The sequence below is a fragment of the Nilaparvata lugens genome, chromosome 10 (assembly GCF_014356525.2).
Source record: "Nilaparvata lugens isolate BPH chromosome 10, ASM1435652v1, whole genome shotgun sequence".
In the NCBI taxonomy this organism is placed as follows: domain Eukaryota; kingdom Metazoa; phylum Arthropoda; class Insecta; order Hemiptera; family Delphacidae; genus Nilaparvata; species Nilaparvata lugens.
This window is the reverse complement of record NC_052513.1, coordinates 8720319-8741904: the sequence shown is the minus strand read 5'-3', so window position 1 is coordinate 8741904 and position 21586 is coordinate 8720319. Positions and strand designations below refer to the sequence as shown.

Here is a 21586-nt window from a genome sequence, read left to right as displayed (position 1 = left end):
CCAATGCGGTACTTCAAGCCAATGACTTAGCATTCTCTTTATAACAGAAACTATTGGTCGAGAGAAGTTTCTTTAATTCTGAAGGAAATCAAAAATATAAAATGTACAATCAGTGTTATATAATAGAGAGTTAATATGGCAGTCAATAGAAAGGAAATTCCAAAGAAAGGATATCAAAGTCTAAGGAAGTTCGAGGAAATACTATACTAATAGCTATTATTCAAGCATCAGCAACTATTTATTGGTCGAGAGAAATTGGTTTAATTCAATTTAATTTTGAAAGAAACCAAAAAGATCATCCACCAATAATAGACTACTATTTTCAATTCGATTATCCATAGAGGATAAGCTTCTAATCAATAGCATATTGAGCAAGGAACACAATCTGTTGAGAATTTTATAAAGAAGAATACAGCAGTGATTATAAAAATTACGTCATTAAGAGTATTTTCCAATGTTCATTTTAAAATGTGATTAAATTATGACAAGTACTACTTTCAAAATTTGTGATAAATTCAAATAGCAATAGGTGTAGCTAGTAAACTGTGGTGATCAAGTTCGTGAAATCTTACCAAGTCTCACACTTGTAAGGCTACTCATAGGATTACTTTTCACATACAGTATTTGACATGCAACATTGGCTGAATGTGAATGTAATGCTTTCTTTCAAATTGTTTAGGCTGTTTGCTCTACTTTGTAGCAATCACTAACAATGAATTCATTCTCCGAATGAAAGGCAATAAGGATTACCAAAAGGCAATAAGGATTTGGAAATTTCAGTTATCAGTCTGATAATTTAAAAACTAGATTGGAAAATGATTTCACGATTAGTAGTAAACAAACAATAATGATGATCTCACTTTTCTTATTCTAGCGATGTAGATTGCAATACCAATCTATCCATCCATAAGAGGAAAAAGATAAACCATTTGTTTAAAAACAATTTCAAGGGAGAGAAGAATTCATTTCTACTTCTGATAAAGAGTTCCCTGATATCTGGTTACAATATAAATGATTTTGAAGCTTGAACTCGTAAAGAAGAATGAATTTATTCGCATTTTTCAGTGAGAATAGCTCGTTGTTGAACACAAGAATCTGCTTGCAAGGCGCGAGGAATTCAATTGATGGCTTGCATAATTGTGGGAACTGTTCTTGCAAAATGAAAAAGGTTTCCCTTCTCTCTTTTATTATCATCTCGCTTTCCACTCTCATCGACAGACATGCTCGTGTTCAATCTCAAACCTTCTTTATTCTTTGTCTGCAAGAGATGAGTTATTTCATTACGAACAGTTGTGTGCATTGAAATCATAGTTGAATCATGACAGTTGAAGTATTAAATGAGTACTGGTCAAATTCAAACTATCAATATGATAAGACTAAGTGACATTGGATAATTAGTCTTTATAGCATATTGACAATAAAATGATCATGATGATAAGAGTATAATGTCAAAAACCAATACAGTTCTCAATTCCTATACCGTTCAATATGCAACACAAATGTTTAAATGTAAATGATCCATTGGATAACCACCCACACTAACAGCAATACTCTTAATATCTGGTACAATATCAATAATTATTGAGAGGTAGTATCAATAGTGCATAAATTGATCACATTTTCCTGGATTCCATACCTCGAAAAAAATTTATATAATAATTTAAATTATCAATTTATTGGAAATAAAACTACCGATAATTATTAAAACTACATAACTGATATATTTCATTTCAATTAAAGTCATCGTTCAAAACATCCAAATTCATCATTTTTGCATGTAGTTGTTCACTATTGTAGTTTAAAATAATACTACGAATTACAGTTCTATTCATTAGCACTCTCTCTCTCTCTCATACTGATGATAATTTGATTGCATTCATGAGTATTTGAAGATTACAAATCTGCGGTTCAATCAATTCGTTTAAGAAATCTAGTACTACTAGATTTACTAGATCTAGATACTAGTATCATCACTTGTATAACTAAATATAATATTGCTTATCTGTGCTCGTAGTCATAGTATAGTTTATTTGTGTTAGTATCTACAGCTACTAGTATACTAGTCCTCTCATTCTGAATGAGAATTCCATTGCATTCATGATAATCACAAATCCGCGGCTCAATCAATTCAAACCCAATTTCAAGGCCACAACACTTATCTGTCAATGATAACAAAGTGGCACCTAGCAAAATTGAAGGGTGCTAATTCGGCTACAAGTCCGCCTTCCCAACAGAGCTGATGCTCACTTGTGTATCATGATACGCACTTGTGTATCATGATACGTAGCACACGGGAAGAAACGCAAGCGACCGCTGAACATTGGCCACTTGTCTGGGAAAGGCAGGCAAGCAAAGCACTTGATAGCGACCCCCACCCTACCACCCACCAGGTTCGCGTGCCTTCAGATCAATTTGGAAACCATCCATGGCTTGCTTGCTTGTTCTTCAGCCCCACTATGCATCGTTCGGCCCCCCTTTCCAGCTGCATTTCACAATGCGTAATCTCCATCACTCCATTCAGAGCACCCCACTGCATTCTATGATGCACTTTTCACGTTATGAATCGTTCACAAGGGCAATTTCTCTTGCAAACTGTACAATTAGTCAGATTTAGTCACTTTCCTTTTACGAGCCATACGATGATCATAAAAGTTTTATACGCTGTACTTTCGTTCTATAAACTTTTCATACTTTACGGGCCAACACACTGACCAGGAAAGTGATATAAATATACAAGTCCAGTACCCTTGAACAAGCTTATTATTTTACGTGGAATTCAAAACACCGGTCACCTGAATTGTTAAAATCGGCCACATTATTCCCTTCTGAATGAATTTGAGCTCGTCTTTCATTTTGTTGAGAATATAGTTGTGAGTTGTGTATTATCATTAGTCACCTACACGATAGGATTTTGAAATAATAAAGAGCAGCAAGATTTGGAAATACGGTGGATTAGTGATACAGTGGACATTAATAGAACTATATAGTATATCTCATGATATCAAGAAAAACTAGAACGCTGTTGGAGGAGTTTCAAATGAAGGGGTTATTTTGATGTTGAGGTCCACGTACTAGCACATTCTAGGGTGTTTTCAATGAATATCTAGATTTGTTTCATTAGATCTGTTTAAATCAAGACTCGATAAATGCAAATATTAGTAAATTAAATAGATTTGTTTGAACTTACTTCCTACCTAGTGATGAGAGACATCACTAAAGCATTTCAAAATCTAAAAAACAACAGTCAACCAATATTCAAGACCTGCCTAGCTGTTCTCAACCAGCTACCGTTAATTCTTAATGGACCATGCCAATTGTTGCTTCATTTTCTTTCAATTAAAAAATAAAAGAGAGAGAACATGTAGTAGGCGACGAATCTGGGAGAAACATACACCGTACAGAAGAGCAGCAGTGACGAAAAAGAGACAACGATGTAGAGTGATAGAGAGATTGATGGACTGAGAGAGCGTGTGTGTGTGAGAGAGAGAGAGAGAGAGAAGCTAGTGGCCAGTGACCTCCAGTCAACGTCGAGGCTAGAGCAGAGTCGTTCCGAGTTCTGACCACCTTGCTCAATAGGGGCGCCCCTCTATAATCCACCTAGCAGCAGAAAGCGCGACCAGACTTCTTCCAACAGGTTACAGGTAGGCCTACAACTCACACGAGACGATGCAATGCTACGTGGGTGCCAATGTGCTAAATCACCACCAAACAATGCCAAAGCAATCGCAGCTCATCAATGCGCATCTTATGCGAAGCATGCACCATCTTCAATTGCAACCAAACACCAATTTGGATGCATGAATCACAAGTGTATAAATTATTTTGATTGTTCTAAAAGGTAATTTGGATAAGCTATTAAGAAGTATTATCAAGTATTTAGTTTGAAGTTGAAAAAAGTATTGGTTTATAATATTCTAATGAAGCAACAAGATGTACGAATCACTCGTGTATAAATTATCTTGATTGATCTGAGAGGTAATTTGAATAAGCTATATCAAGAAGTAATATCAAGTATTTAGTTTGAAGTTGGAAAAAGTATTGGTTTAAAATTTAAAATGTTCTAATGATGCAAACAAGATGTACGAATCACTCGTGTATAAATTATTTTGATTTTGATTGACCTAATAAGCAATTTGAATAAGCTATTAAGAAGTATTCAGTTTGAGGATGAAAAAGTATTGGTTCATACTATTCCAATGATGCAACAAGATGTACGAATTATACAAAGGATTCATTAGCGTTTGGTCTCAATAACTGCAGCAATTTCTCAATCATTGAAGTGGACTAACAACTACAGTTATAATGGTCCACGTTATAATGGCAATGGATAGAACAAGGATAACAGCGTTGCCGATTCTCTACCTTTACACTGCCTTCTATACAGGATAGTTGATACCGGTAAATTTGATGTGATAATTATTAACTGTTCATTCTTGTTCACTCTCGTTTACTAGAAGTGATTTTCAACAGATCTGTGTTGCATTATAACACTTTACTTGAACATTACATATAATCAATATACGGTACTATTATAGTGTAACGTTCATATTATCAAACAGGGTAGATGAGGTTGTAAACCTATCACATCATGTTATGGCACAGGTAAGCAACAAAACATTTCTGTATTTCAACATTGACAATTCCCCCCCCCCTTCACCACAGAAGCTTCAAACTGAAAGATTCATTACAACATGTTAATCAGGGCTGTTTTAATTGAAAACTAACAGCGCAGTTACATTGAACAATTTAATAGGTTTTAAATAGTGCATTGATAAGTATTAACGTAATGAGGTTGAAGTTGAAAGAACATCAACACATCGTTACAAAATGTCAATTAAGATTCATTCTGTTCCTGATAAATTTAGTGACTCTCTTCAATAGAGTATCACCAGCTGAAACTTGGCAACACTGCACTACATAACTCTCCTTCCCACCTGAGCTAAGACACGACTATGGACAATTTTTTACTCATTTCATGGTATTATTGAAATAGTGGACGAGAAAAGTGAATAAGTGCGGTGGGATAGCTTCCTATACCAGTGACCTTGAAACCGATTTGACCTTGACAGTCTCGCGACTGAATGCTGAGAGGCCTTCGCAAGACAGAGCCACTAAGCTCAGTTCACTACACTGTATTAATAAACCGCTGCTTTCGATTTGAATGCCTCGATGAGTTTACGACTATCCATCCACCCGTCAACTAGTAGTGAAAAAGTTACTCTCAACTGGGGAATAAACTTTTCTATGGCTGAAATGTTGACGGAAAACTGTTGTTCCACTTTTTAACAGCACTACAACTATGTGAACTCATATTTCCTTGTATCCGGTTTAAGTGAGCAAAAAATTCTAAGTAGACTAATCTAGTTCTTGAAGTGATCATGAATAATTCTCTTCATTCATGAGAGTATAACAAGTTTGATGCCAGTAGATGATTCATTCAATTCAAATTTGAAATTCACTAAAAATCCCATCCAAACATAGCAGATTTTATGAATCAATGCCAGTTTCGATGAAACAGATGTACCCACATTGGCTCCAGGCCTGTAGTTGGGTACAATAAAAGGAAAAAAAGATGATGAGTGATGAATACTATGCAACTATAGGTTCTTATGAGTATCATGTCACTATTGAGTAATTTTCATGACAACTGATAGTGGGCTGGCATCAAGCGGTACTTACAACACAACTGTGATCACTTTTCAAAAAACCGTTCTGTAAACGATAGGATACTATACTTTTGGAGAGTGAAAAATTAGTATCGCAATGTAACTGAAGACCAAAGTATAAATTGTTACTTCCCAAAGAGGATGAGATGAGCAGTAAGAAGAATGGTTATAGCAAACATCTTAAATTTTTCCCACTTGAGCATGATAAGAATATACGGGGAATATTTTCAGAGAAACAGCCTAGGCCCCATCGGGGAAATGAGCACGAGAATGATGAATTACACAATCTATTTTTTCATCTCAGAGCATGTATCACGTCACAACACTTGAAGATTGCAGTGGACTGAAGTGACTTGCAGAATAAATGGCCAGGAAGATCGTATGCGACACAGACTACACTATACTTGAAGAGAATTTGAAAAATATACAAACTTCCGTATGAGAGCATGTGAATGAAGGAAGACAACTAAATGAATGATTAGGAAAATTTGAAGTTTCAATGAAATTAAAATGAGCTGTCAGAGATATAATTTTAATGTAAATCAGCCAGAAAATTACCACGAGACGTTGAGAAAATTAGAATTTTATCGTTATTTAAAAAATATTTTCTTCATTCACTGCAAAAAATTATGTTAATAATTTCGGCAGAGTAGGCTACTATGAATTGCTTGCTAGTTTATAACTAGGTTATTCAATACAATTTGAAGCACTATACAGTTTATTGTTGTTCTTGATCGTCAGTCGAAACAAAATAATTGTTTTCAGAAGTTGGTTTCGCTTCAAGCGAAATATTTACAACAATCATAATGAAAATTCGACACGAATAAACTAGGCAGGGTTATTTTGGCCAATACAAGTGGCAGAGCTAAGAGTACACGCGGTGAAAGTGAATGACCTCCCTCCACCACCCTTCTCATCTTTCCTCCTCCTCTAATCACCGTCCTGCAAACAATCGGATGGAGGAGGAGAGAAAATTGACGTGACGAACGCAAGAAGAGAAAACTGTTGCGACAAGCGATGGAAAATCGACCGAGAAACGAGGACGTCATACGATTACAAAAGCTTTTCCACCAACTGAAATCGGTTTCCCATCTATAACAACTCTTTACTCGCTCTACTAATTATTGCACTATGGAAATAGATGACATTAACTGCTAGAAGGAATCGTGCAAAAGCTATTGAACTTTCGTCTTGAAGAGCGAATACCTGCTCGTTTACAAAGGCAATTAGATAATTATCCCTACTAGTCTGATTTGACATTTTTTGTCAATACAAGTTTGACAGAACCAGAGAGAAGTCAGTAGCCTACTTCTTCTCAGTAGATTTTCCCTTATCTCTGACAGAGCATATGAGTATTTTAGTAGAATATAAAAATATTCATTGAAATGGATATAAAACTGTGTATTACCGTAAATAGAAATATATACTGAATTATCCTGTATGTCTCTAATTGAATAGTATGTGGATGAATAAAATTTCAAAGCATGCAACTTTTCAAAATTAACCAGATAATAAGAGTTTGGGATTCTATTCTAAGACTTTGTGTGAGCTGAAGGATAAATTAATTGAACTCAATTTGGGGAAATTATTGAGGGATTTATCACTCTTTTAAATTTACAAACTACAACTTTTTTGAAGCAGTTAATGAAAACAAGCAAAAACATAATATTAAATCAAGCAATGTGAGCTAGTGAACTGAGGCAAAATAAAAAGTACTGGATGTGTATACATCATCAAGTTTGCATCAAGATTAATAATCTTATGGTAGTCTTAACTAGGAACTGAACGTGTCTGTACTTATGATTGTCTTAATTAAAAGGTAACAATTTTTATACTGTCAGTAGTTATGCAGAATAAATTAAAAAAGTTGATAGCCTGAATCAGTATGATGAACTCATTTTAAAGATTTCAAATAATAACAATAGGATTATAAATGTAGGCTGAACTAGTCAATTGATATACAATTACTGATGAATAAACTGTAAAAAATAGGTCAAAATCCGTACGTGATTTAATTGCAAACAAACCTATTGGAATCATTCAACTATTAACACAATAGAGAATATTTTTTCATGAGTTAAAAGTGATTAATAAGCAAGTTTGCTGATCCAATTAAAAGATTTGTTTTCAATAATTATTCTCATTGTACCAGTTCAAGTACTCCATCTAACTTATTGCTTCTAATACATTCTCTTTGGAGGTTTACACATAAGCCAAACATTTAGTAGTGACAAAACAAAATTTTATATAGCCTATAATAGATTTAAAAAATAAAAATGTATTTAATGAAGATCAGTCTAACTTTAGTTTACCAAATCCAGGAGATCATTTGGAGATTGCCTCTTGAGAGACCATCTACCATGGAAGACCATGTTGTTGATTATATTGATAGAAAACGAAAATTAATTTTCAAAGATTCTATTTGGAATGAACAAATTAAATACAAAGATTGATTTATTCAATGGTTAAAAAAATATTTAAAAAAATCAAAATTATTGCAGATAAATATTTTAGGCCTTAGGATGAAATAAGTAGTGTTCTCAAGCTTAAAATTTGGACTAATTGTTATGTTATTGTATGTCATGTGCACTACAATAATTAATTGCAATATTGATATGAACGGGATTTAATCGAAAAGGAGGAAAATGAGATGCCTTAGCCCTATTTTAATTAAAAACACACTTTATTCACAGAATTCATCTAAACTTGAAGCTGAATCAACGTATGGTCTATTAAGTTAGCGTATTCAATTTTATCAAAATGAGCAATACTTGTTCAGGTCTATTAGCTTATGAACTTTTCAACTCCATATTCAAGATTTTCGGTTTCAGTGCTATCAATCTTTTCAAGTACGGAAACGTAACTATAATGTTAATAATCAAAGGTCTGTTTCAACAGTAGTTTGCTAAAGTTATATTGTCCACATATGTTTGAGGTTTCATTATGATGAGCTGCGACTGGCTAATATTGACTATTAGTCTGGTTTAGTATCATAAGTTAGCATTTATTACGTCTTAGTTTCGGTCTGTATGCTATAGTAGCACGCGCTCCCAAATACCGCACTATTGAAAGTCGCGCCAGTCGCACAGCCTCATAAATATTGGCGCTGTCAAACAGGCAGCACTGTTGCCGCGTCGTGCACCCAGCTGCAAACCAGCCGACAACCCCCACCGGTGAATGCAGAATGAGCAATCACACCGGTGCAGCTTGGCAACAGCGCGCCATCACACTTTACACTCGCCGCCACCAGACAGCAGCACTCCTCAACGTCATGATATGAAAGCGAAATGTGAAGAGACCTACTTATGTTCCAACTTACAGTAAATTATTCACATTCCAATAATGTATAATGTAATAATGATTTATTTCAACAAACTGATACAAAAGAGTTGAATCAACTAATTAAACAAACCTCAACACTACTTTATACAACCAACAGCCATCAAGGACTTCAGAGTCTACTCAAATTTTATAAAATAATGTGGCAATCTCAAGGAATGATTACAAGAAAATTTAGTCTAAACTATATAGCCTACCTAAAAACTAGTGTTTTACACTTGGAAAATTGAATGTGTTGGAGCATTTGGATATTTACAGTTTAGAGTATCTGTTGAAACAAGTTTCTCAGGGGAAGATAAAATATTTTATGTTGAGAATTTCCTTTTGAGCTTAAAAGTTCTTTTACTTTATATCAATTTGTTAAAAATATTGTGATGAAGGATTGTCTTGAAGAAACACCATAGAACACAGATAAAAGTGTGAGAGATGTTTTGATGGAATAAAAAAAATACTATAAACTTTTTTTTAAATCAAACAAAGTTAGAGGTTTTGATAATGAATCAAACTTGTGGAAAACTTTCAAATGAAACTGATTGAATATTTTTACTTGTAGAGTTCATGATTTAGTTATCAGACATTTTTTATAGTTTCTAGTTCGAAAGGACTGCTCAGTGATCCTCATTCAGAAAAATGAGCCAACCCATGGGCAGATGTCCTTAGTTTCAAAAAGTAGGATTTAAATTGTATAGTTTTAATTAATTTTTAGAAATTCAACTGTAATTTTACAGTAATATTAAGCTGTGCATTTTGATATATAAAGAATTTTGAGCATTTAAAAAATTTTCAACAAATTGTAGGCTAAAACTTTTGTAGGCAAAATGAACTTTATGATTTGAAAAATAAATGTTTTACTTTATCTAAATAAATAATTGAAATAATTTGATGGATTAGGCCTAGGTATTTATTTGATTGCCGGTACCGTTCTGCACTTTAGAAGATCCATGGGAACCTTTTGTATTTATTAGGGTACAATATTACGGTACAAAAATTAAAAAACGGACAGTTGGAAAAAAGCTATTACGTGAATAATAAAAGTTTTACGCCATAAAATTATGTAAAACAACTAATGCATAGGGAAAATAAGGAAAGTAAACACAGTATTTAGCAAGTTTGAAATTAGTTTGTGAGTGTGATACGAACATCAGCTGATTAGAAAAATACAATCCTTTGAACCCAGCAAAAATAGGTTATTACTGAAAATTTAAACAAATATAAAGAACTGTTTGTCATTAAACAAATTATCCGATTCAAGGATACTTTTTAGTGGGACACGAAATCAAAGCCTACCGGGGATAGTCGAAGCGTGACACTTAGGACAGATGTATAAAATAAAACGTAAAAACCAATTTCGTCAATAATATTGCACCGTCCACTCAAATTTGGTAAACAATTACATGAAAAATAGTTTCAAGACAAATGTTATGTAAAGTAATCGGTTTCAGTTTGACACATTTTCAAACCGAACTAGGCTAGCCTAAGAAACTAACATAGCCTACCAGTGCAAAGAAGTTTGTGTGACAATCCTCCAAACTGGCACCGTTGGTTTGGTGATTCGGATGCGTCATGCTGTATCCATGATTAAAGGTATCCTTTGAAGCACTATTCACTCAATTTTACTAACTAAAAACCACTAAATATTAGATGTTATTATAGACTCATTGCGGAGAGTTTTCACCTTTCAATGGCGGCTGTAAAATGGCGGATGGATAGGACAACAAGCGCAGACCCACCGCGCGCATCCCATTGGTCAATATCGATCACGTGGTATGAAGCAATAACTGTCATGGCAGCTCTCATAAAGCATGTGTTGTCAAAAGTGAGTATAAATAATAATTTTACGTTTAATATTATTTATATTATTGTTGTATTTCTATTTATATATTAACTTATCAAATTCATAATCAATATCATACTAAAGCAATAGGCAAACTTTCACAATACAGGTTAACTTAATTTCACTTGATTATTTTTAGTAGCCTACTTAACCTAACAATTTAGTTGAATTTTTATTTTTTAAATTAAATTATAACTTTTTGTTAACTTGAAATAGTTTTTACCAATTATTATGCATAAATTTATTATTTTATTATCGTAAAACAATACATCCAAGTTATTTGCATTTTTAGCATTTTTCAGCTGTAATTTTATAAACTATTTGTAGGTTTATTATTTAACTTGATCATATATTATTTTCACTTATGATTACTTCTTCTATATCTACGTGTAAATTCATCAACTATTAAATTAATTAATTCTATCTATCGATTTCTATGTTTTTCAATTCAAAGATTCAAGAGAAAATTTCAAAGTATTATTTGCACCTAACCTTCAAGTAGTTTGTTCAGGCTATACCGGTACTTATTAAAGTTATTCTAGGAACATAGTATATAGATTTTTGATTTATACTGCATTTTCACACAATTTAATAATAATCCAATAAAGTATAACATTTTTAGCTAATAAAGCATATTAATTTTAAAGTAAGCAAACGTTATAAGCTTGTATTGCAGTTACTTTTGTTTAACTATAGCTGTTATAGTTGTGCAGTTGATTTAGTATTTTTTATTTTGATGATTAGGTAGTAGAATTTGCTTTCTCCAGGTCTGAATTCAAATCCTACTTGTTGAAGCTTGAAGCAATTCTAATTCTCTATGTTGAACTACCGTATTGCATTACAATAGGGGTGGCCTGTAATTACTCACAAAACATTCGATTCAAGTGAATTAATTTTTATACTTTATCATAGAAGAATAATACAATTGATAAGTAAAGCTATAATCAACGTTATATAGGTACAATTTGTTCTTTGTTCAAGAGTTGAATTCAGGTATGTTGCGTTTATGCAGATGTACTATCTTAACTTTGATAAGTTCAGGATATTATAGTACTAACCTTACCATGAATAAGCAATCTTCAATGAGAGCTTCTACTGGAAACTGAGACCTCTAGACGTTCTTTGAATCCAACTTCAGGTATATAGAAATATTTTTTTATACATAATAATTAGAAGATCCATTCTAGATCCATTGTTTCTATCCTTATGTAAGTTACCGTTCTGGACAGAAAGTAGTACTCTGATTTCTGTGTTTCAGACATTTTCTCGCAGTTATTCATCATCAAATGTTCCTGGGGCCAAATTGAGATCTGCAGTTTCAAAAATATCTGCTCGAGGGTAATTTGTTTTAATTCTATCATCTCTACTGATTTAATGATCTTAAATTATAACTGATATCTTCTTCATCATTCATTACCTACACTTGTAGGATCGATGGCGTCATTGTCACAATAAAAGTCAACCAACAAACACTTTAACCGACTAACCTATCAAGATGGCAGTGATCAAGATAACTCACACTTAGTTTACATCTAAGGCCTTGCTCTTTGACTTACTGGCAAATTAGCCAGATAGTATTTGATACAGGTAATAGTTTAAAAATTCCTGGACATCATAATAAGCACTGGCTCTCAAAAAACTGGTCACAACCTTCTCAAAAACTTGTTGGTATCCAACTGCTTCACTCCTGCAGGTAACCTGTTGAAGTAGCGTAGAGCTGCACTCACACACCAGCATACTCGCGACTCAGGAGGCACATCCTGGGCACGTCAAACATCACTCGATGCCTGGTGTTATGGTGATGTACATCAGTCCGGGTTAACAAATTTTGTTTATTCTTCTTGATGTACATGAGGCAGAGAAGAAGAAAGTGGCTGAGTACTGTCAGGACCTAATCTAACAAAAATGGACTTGCAATGTGCATGATGTTCGCTTGCAGTTATAATCATAGTAGCCCGTTATTGCAGCTTCAGGATGTTCACAACCTTGGCTGGTTGACCCCACATGAGTAGACCATAGGAGATATGGCCGTGGAAAAGTGCATGATACACCATGACCAGATATGCCTCCGTCACATGTCCCCTCAGCTTTAGCAACAAGTAACAGATCTGGGACAGTCTCTTAAGCTAGCTCCTCAGTACAGGCTGGATGCTTGTCTGACTCGGACTAGGCGCTGAGACAGCAAATAATAGCAGCGTTGGTGGGAATGCGAACGGCCGCAGTAACATCTTCCACTCAGCAATGGTCGGCGTAGTTCCGCCTAGCGGACAGACGAAAGATCAATCTAGTCGGTTATTTGATCCCTCCAGCCAGGCTCAGCCAAGCAGCCGAGACAATAGAACAATGGAGTGGCGGTCTTATTCGTGTTAATCAGCAGTATTCTTTCTCACGATTATTTTGATTTTTGTGTTACCTATAATCAATAATAACTCCAGTCACCAGTAAAAAGTTTCCAGAAACGTGGTGTACTACCATATTAATGACTTTTCATGATGATTTTTAATTATTTAAAAACATTGTTGTCATTCTGAGCCTTCAAGCTAAACTTGGGGTCGCTGAGAACGAATCTGCAATCAGAATTTCTCTATAACGAAAAAACCAGCTGTTGATCTTCCGGCAACCGTTAACAGTCATCCTGCAATGCGGCCGAAACACTTCCAAGCCAGACACCCATCTCAAACGCCAAGCTGTGAGAAACCATCCTGCACTGCGGCGCTAGGTCTAGTCACTTGCTGGATGTGGCTAGCCCAGCTGAGTTTCGAATCCAAGACAAAGCCCAGCAGCTTCACAGGTTCCTGATCATGAGGCAGACTTCGCGGAGAACCGCAGATGATGTTTTTTATCTTGCTCTCATTCAGGAAACGATTTACCTGGAACCATGCAGTTGAAGACTGCAGATGCTCCGCCGACAATTAAACACCTGCTGAAGGTCAATGCCAGATGACAGCAATGATGTATCGTCAGCAAACAGGAGATTTGAGCCATTGTTGTCCAGGTCATTATGATAAACAGAATCGGCCCCAGTATTGAATCCTGAGGTACCCCAAAATTCACAGGGAGTGGACAGGAAGCAGCTCCTCCCATTGTCACTGATTGTGTTCGAATCCAAGTAGAGTCAGATATGACTCTAAGGGCCGGTTTCCGAGCTCGGGATTTAGCTAAGTTCTAGACATTGAACATCTAAACAGATGGAGTCAGAAAATTGACTTTCCGAAACGGGGCGTAGTCGCAGTAAAACGACTAACAATTTTTAAATAAAACTTCGAAAACTAGAAAATTTAACACCAAATAAAGATAAAATAGTGTAAAGTTTCAGCTATTTTGAATTATTTAGGAATGTTTCATTTCGTCAAGGAAAAATGTTTCCGATTAATGAGAATATTATCATAAAAACTGCGACTATGCCCCGTTTAGAAAGTAAATTTTCTTACTCCAGCTGTAGCTAAAGTCTAGAACTTAGCTAAATCCCGAGCTCGGAAACTGGCCCTAAGATGTTTTGAGCAGAGTCCACAACCCCATAAAAACGCTTACCACTACCAATGCACTACTAGGTGCACATCCCTCACTTTACCGAAGGGCACTACGATGCCACAATAAAAACAACAACAGGGGAAGGAACAGTATAGATTTGGACACAAAATTCAGTACATTGATACTAACAGCTTGTATGTCAACTATAAGAAATATAAGTATAAATATTAATAATCTCTGTGGGTGTTTAACGACACATCCAGAGGATGTCAAAAACATTTAATATTTTTTTAAATTGGCAATAGGCCTAGTAAATAAATGAAGAATAAATTTATTTTTCAGTAAACAAAAGTACAAACAAAAAATAGCTTCTGCGAAATTTATACAATTATATATTTTCAACTATATTCTAGAAATAATTTCTAAATTTATCAAGGAAAGACACTCCCGAGAAATTAAGAAAAGTTTTTCAAAATGATACCTCACTATATAATATAATATTTGTTTATTTATAATTAAAATAAACAAATCGTAGTTATGAGATATGTAGTCTACGGATTTATTTAAGATTAATCAGCGTTGGACAATTTATTATTTTGTAAGTACATAATCAAATCTTGAGAATGATAAATAGAGAAAATAGTCCAAAACTGTTCCTCTTTAGAACTCTGCTGAATAGCACGTTCAAAGTCAGGAACCAATAAGAAGCAATTTCTTAAAATTTTAACCCAAAAAAATAAACTCACAGTAAGTACTAAACTAGACATTTTGAATCAAGTGATCGGGAATCTGAAAATTTCACACAATCATTAATGAGCTTTCAGTTATGAAGTTAGAATTGATGAAAATATTGAATTACTAAACAAAGATTCATGCACAATCACCTAAAGGTTCAAATTGATCTGAATCTCTTTCAAGTGAATTATAGTAATTTTTATTATCTTATTCAATACAATATTATTTTTCCAGGTTCCTGCGCAATTTGAAAGAATACATACCACCTGACCATGTTAACAGCAGGGTAACTGCTATTTGTGAACGGATTCTCGGAAAGGAAAATGCAATATCACCCAAATACAAACTGACAGATCCAAACATTCGTTATACACTCTTCACAGAATGTTTCAATGAGTTTAAGCATGGAATTCCCAATTCATTGCTGTTCAAAATAGTTACTTTGGGTGAGTGAAATGATTCATTTATTTCAATTAGGCCTATATAAATCTATCTCCTTCATGAGTATTATCATAGCCACCTCTAATACAAGGCCCTGGCCTACGATATTGCAACGCCGCAGTGTAGGCCTAGAATCTAATACATGATTGGTGAAAAAGATCAGCTGATGGCTATGGTATTATTGTAAGTAATAATAATAATTTTTATTATTATATTATATTATTAATTTGTATTATTATTACTTTGACAGAAAGTTTTATATTTATAGTAGATGTGATTTATTTTAAGGTGGAAACCTCTGTTGAAAGAACTTGAAGGCAGAATAACCTCTAGGTAGTTACATTCTCTGTCAATACATGCCAGCATGGATGTGGGTGAAAACATAGTAGAGCGGCGTAGGTACAGGTATATTCAAATTTTAAAGTATTGAATGTCATGTATTCATAAAAACAACATTCATTACAGATTAGGCCTATATTCAATTCTCAAACTTGATGCTAATTTCGCCGCTCCACTATGTTTTCATCCTAAAGGAAAGCAAGAGTGTATCTCTGTATTATTTGTGGGTTTGGAATCCTGACCCAACCTAAACCTACCTCACTCCTCGCTCCAGGTAGACTAATAATTATGTTGTGTTGAGTCTAAATTCTAATAATACGGTCATGGTTGAAATAGGCTTAAGATACTAGGGCCCGGTTGCACAAGCCGGTTAATTTTTAATCATGATTCGTGTTTGATTCCACGAGAACCAATCAAAAAAGGTTATTTCGAAAAGTAGGCTTCTCTGGTTCTCGTGAAATTAATCACGATTAAAATTAAACCGGATTTTGTACATCCGGTACTATGTGTTCACTAAACGTCCCTTGTCAAATGTAAAGATAAGAAATAACTATAGTGAGGTCCACGTTGTAATGGCAGTGGAGAAAGATAGGGGAACAACGCTGTCGATCCCTCTGTCTTGTCAATGCCTTCTGTAGACGGTAGCTGATACAGGTTTATTGATTTAATATTAACTGTTCATTCTCGTTTAAAATAATCAGCGAGAAATTATATTTTTCAATAATTTCATGATGAATTTTCATAATTAAGATTAAATATTTTGTTAATTATTAATTCTACATTGTTAAAAGACGATCTGGCAACAGAGCAAATAGAGAAAGAGAAGGCGCAATGATAGACAAGGATAGCAATGCCATTGCTAATCAAACACTGCCATTATAAAGTGGACCTCACTATAGAAATGATCCAGGAAGATAGGAAGTGTAAATTTATTGAACATTTGAGAGTTTGTTAAATTGCATTCATATGAACTGCATTGAGGTTACATTTTAATAAACCCAATGTGTTTTGCAGATGATCTACGCGCTTTTTATGAGACACCAGTAGACACGACTGCACCCTACGATGCCTTGAAAAAGAGAACCGATCTGCCTGAGAACCTCTATCTCCAGCCTGATTACGTACGATTCCATCCGGGTATGTTCTTCAATTTCTATTTTTAGATCTCCATCTATTCACAATAAATCAAATCAAAATTTTATTCACAATTCAAACAGTTGAGGGTCCTGCCAAACCCAAAGGTTTTTCGGCGGGTGCCCAGTTACAGGGAAAAAATGAGTTACAAAAGATAAATAAACTTAGACAAAATAAATATTACACTTCAAAGATTGTAAGTAAAAAATGAAAGAAAACTGATACAAAATGCAAAAATAAAATAAGAAATATACATCAGATTTTGATACAGAATTACAGTAATGAAAAAAAGGAAAAAAGAAAATTAATTAGAAAGGAATGAAATAATAAGGAAAAAATTGTTTTACACAAGTAATAGTACATTTTTATCGTTGAGGCAGGCTGCAGTGACAATAAAAGGAAAATTTCAAACTTCAGCCAGCAAAAATTGAAAAATACTAATAATGTAAGCATATGCTGTCGTTTTTTTTAACTTGACGTTTCTTAAATTATGAGTACGTTTGTAATATTATTAATTTTATAAATTGATTGTGCTGTTATTATTGAGATACAACATTACATCCTTCTTAGAGTAATCACGAATATTTGGAGGTAGTCTGTTAAATAAGTAGGGAATTACATAATGTAGGGATCTTCTACCATAAATATTATTGAATCTGGGTACTACATATAGTGACGGAGATCTTAAATTGTAGGGTGAGGGAGGAGTAAGGAGTCTATAGTATAAATTTTCTTTGTGGAGTATTACAATTTTGAAAAGATAGAAATGTTTGGGCGATAATGTATGATAGAATATTTTTAAGCTACGTGGGTTGTATGGATCAATATTGTTAACATAAGGAATTCTGGTAGTTATACATTTTAATGTTCTTAATTATATTCGTTCAACTCTAGATAAAAGATAATCGGCTGCACTTCCCCATGATTCAATGCCATATCTAATTATTGGTTCCATCAAGGACTTATAAATCAGATATAGGCAGTCAGGGGTGATATTTTTATGCAAATAAAAGACTTTAGCGTTAAGCGCTTGAAGTTTTTTGAAATGTAGTCTATGTGAGGACACCATCACAGGCTGCTATCAATTATAATGCCAAGGTAACGGGTACTATTTACTAAAGTAAGAGACGGACAAGTGCAGATCTGAGAAGCATCAGCATGAAGGCAATGACAGTCGTGGCTTAATACAGTTGGATTTACGTTGCATCTCAGATGTGGAGATTTAAAGTGCATTAGTACAGTTTTTTTCCTGTTGATTATAAGATTTCTGTCATGGGACCATTTCAGAATTCTGTTGTAATCAAACTGTATTAATTGTTCAGCCACTTTTAAATTTTTATGTCCAATGATCAGAGCCTATGTCCAATAAAATCAAGTATTTCGTTGCGCATATTGAGGCTACTTGGGCATGGATTATTGTTACATATTGTCATTTAAGTGTGCTTCTTTATTATTGTCGACACCAATTTATCACATGGAATTTGAAATATTCCTAATATTATTCAATTCCAACAACCCTACAACCATTGGATCAGTTTTTTGTTGAATGAAGCGTACATACACAGAGGGGTCAAAAAATGTGTACACTAATATTGACAGTGAACGTAAAGAGAACAAAACAAGGTACAACTGTGAATCTTTTTGTGTATTGTAGTTCAATGTTTTGTCAAAAGATAGTGTGGCATGAGTAGCCTACATGCAAACTGTGAGGCCGATTTTGACCGTCGTTGCGTATTCGGGTGATGTAGCACGTATCTGCTATGCTAGCGTATTAGTATACAAGCCATGAACAGTTCACACCAAAAAATATTTTTGTAGTAGATCACGTATTGAGCGGTGGTCGAGTGTCATTGCGCATAAATGCGCATGCGCTACCCGAGATACGGAGCGACGGCTTCGTTGAAAGGGTATGCGACTGGGTGTCCACCTGTATCAGCATTTTGTCCTCAGGCGACAACTTATTCCCTCGTGAAATACTACATTAATTTGGACTGTTGTAAAAATTAGAATTGGAACCGTTTTGGGTGTAAGCCTGTGGTACTATTCTGTAAGTTGTGTAATTCTGAATTTAATAATTAAATAAAAAAATCGCTTGCGTCACCTGGTCATCCCGACAGCATGTCACCTACTGGAATTGCTGGTGACACTCTGTCAGAACCATAAACGACAGTGTCAACTCGCTCGCTCGCGTCACCTGGTTATCCCGTCTGATAGTTACCTCCGGGATATTGGCACATCGTCCTTCTATTACCGTCTGCGTGCAAATATGCTAATAAATGTCTTAACTGACTGACTTATCCACTCACTTTTAGGCCATTATAAGGATTCTTTTTACTGTGGTAGGACTGAGAGATAGTCAAAATCAAGGCCTTTTAAACTCTGAGAATGAATGAAAACATTAGACTTGTCAACTCGTTTGCATGGCACCTACTGGAATCGCAGGTGACAACTTGTCGTTGCCGTGCACGACTGAGTGTCTCCTTGCTCGTTCACCGGTCATCCCGTCTGCATGGCACCTCCTTGGAGAGTTGACAAGTTGTCAGCGTCAGCCGGTCACCCCATGAACAGGTTTTAGAGGTGACATCCTGATGGGATGATACCCAGACGTCTGTCTACCCGTTACCATAGCATTGTATTGACGATGCGTGTTATGTAGCGTCAGCTTTGCTATGCCTGTTTGAAATAGACAGATTTATCAACATTGGGAGATGTTTCAAAAGACGTCGCTCAAGCCACGTATAGAGGTCTGAAACGGCCTGCTAATGCGTTACCAAAATATTCACTGTCAAAGTGTGTAGGTATACATTTTTTGGATTCCTCTGTATGTATAATGCCTGCATAATATGTAAGTATTTGCTTGGGTCATGAGATTAGAGATAATGACATTCATGTACTGAAATTAATGCATTGGTTGATGTGTATTGGACTAGAACCGACTGACCGATTCTCTGGTCTAGCTCCACTGCTCAGGGTTTACTATTATTTCAATTATAAATAGTCGGCTTAAAAGGACTCATGACTAGGATTGGAATCTTAACTTTCCAATTGAGAATCAACTTGTAATTACATCTTACTGATTCTGATTCAAAACGGTGATGAACGAAATACTAAATTCCAATAGAACAGATAGAAAGCAATCATTTTCAGTAGATCACCCATTCAGGAGCAGTCTTGAGTGTTTTTGAAAACCTGTAAAGTTATTGGTTGTCATATTCTTCTGTAAATCTTCTTAAAATGTATGAATTCAGGGCTACTTATTTTTGTTTATAAAATATAATTATAGTACCTTTTTTCTGTAAATATTAGTTGAATCCAAACATAGTATGGAAAAGACAGCGGCAGTTGAAATTGCATAAATTACTCGCTCTCCTATTTCATAACAATAACTTTCACGTAAAGGTGAGACTGATTGAAAGTCAGCGTTTGTGTTAGTGAAAATGTGATATCTTCAATTATAATTCAAACTAGAATGCTCTTTTACACTTGTTCTTGATCGTTTTACACTCGGTTCAGTGTGACAGAGCTTTAGCAGTGTTAAGGTCAAGTGTACACCGCAGCAGACTGACTGAGAAAAATCAAACGTCTGTATGCAGACGTGATCAGACATATGGAGACAGACGGACGTCTGTGTGTGTTGCAACATTTGAACACCTGGGGAGGGATTTTTTTGATTGTCTGCAGACGTCTGTCTGCAGCTGTGTGCGTTCGCCTTCAAGTTGAAGTGCAGTTAACATGCTCTTCTTCGAATCTGTACTGTCTCCGGCTTGCTGTACAAGAGTATAGCGATTTATTTTCAATTCTCTTCAAATTTTCAATTATGCACTGTTTGATAACAGTCAAAATTGAATCTCAGTCTCCTTTATTGCGTATCAGGAGCGATATATTTTTTATTGAACATTTCCTTTTTGTTTCCAATATTTACTTGAACATACCAATTTTCTTCTCAAGCATAGTCAATATTTTCTTGAGGTTATGCTAGGTACTGTAGTGGCTTGTCAGAAACTGATCTCTTTAATAAAGATTTTATTTATATGCGAATCTTGAATACTCACGAAAATAAAGATTATTTTTAATGGAATGCTAGGGTGGTTTAATTTTAATCATTTTCTGAAGCCTAAAATCATGATTTGGTCATTAATTTAGTGTTTTCCGTACTTTTACAGACACTGACGTGATGTTTAAAGGAAAATCAGTTTTTGCAAAGAGTTCCACATTGGTTACTGGCCTAAGGACACGTAAGAAGTACAAAGGATATACAACAAAATCACCTTATGATTATGATTGCAAATAAATTGAAATATTAGCTGTAAAATATGTAGAATAAACTATAGTTTAAGTATTTCTGTGGATTCATTACCTTATTCAAGGTACTGTTTTTATTAATAGCCTAAATAGAATTTATTCTCTCAAAGCCCATTGATAGTAAATCTTTCAATGACAATAAAGTACAGACACTATGATGAGTGAAATCAGACACCAGAGGTATGTCAAGCGTCAAGGCCAATTGCTTCTTGTTCCAATCCTCTGTTGAAGAAATAATAACATTTGTGAACGAACATCGAAGTGACCGTCCACACACTTCACGTGCCCCAAACTTTTCGAAGATGTCCGAAGACCCCGGACACCG

The 21586-nt window shown here is 34.8% G+C and overlaps 2 protein-coding genes across 5 annotated transcripts in view; one reads left to right on the top strand and one right to left on the bottom strand.

Annotated features, from left to right (window-relative positions):
- The window catches only part of LOC111056823 (mediator of RNA polymerase II transcription subunit 13), a 117472-nt gene extending 106772 nt beyond the window's left edge, over positions 1-10700 (bottom strand). For all 4 annotated transcript variants that reach the window (XM_039436223.1, XM_039436224.1, XM_039436226.1 and 1 more), the window contains exon 1: positions 10502-10700. In XM_039436223.1, the coding sequence (XP_039292157.1) occupies positions 10502-10570 (69 nt within the window). In that variant the 5' untranslated portion in view covers positions 10571-10700. The remainder of the gene's footprint in view (positions 1-10501) is intronic.
- Positions 10502-21298, top strand: LOC111046819. Its single transcript, XM_022332460.2, has 5 exons — positions 10502-10821; positions 12098-12177; positions 15280-15491; positions 16840-16962; positions 21123-21298. Exons 1-5 carry the CDS (start codon positions 10687-10689, stop codon positions 21248-21250), a joined length of 678 nt encoding a protein of 225 aa, XP_022188152.2. The 5' UTR covers positions 10502-10686; the 3' UTR covers positions 21251-21298.
- Positions 21299-21586: the final 288 nt, after the last annotated feature.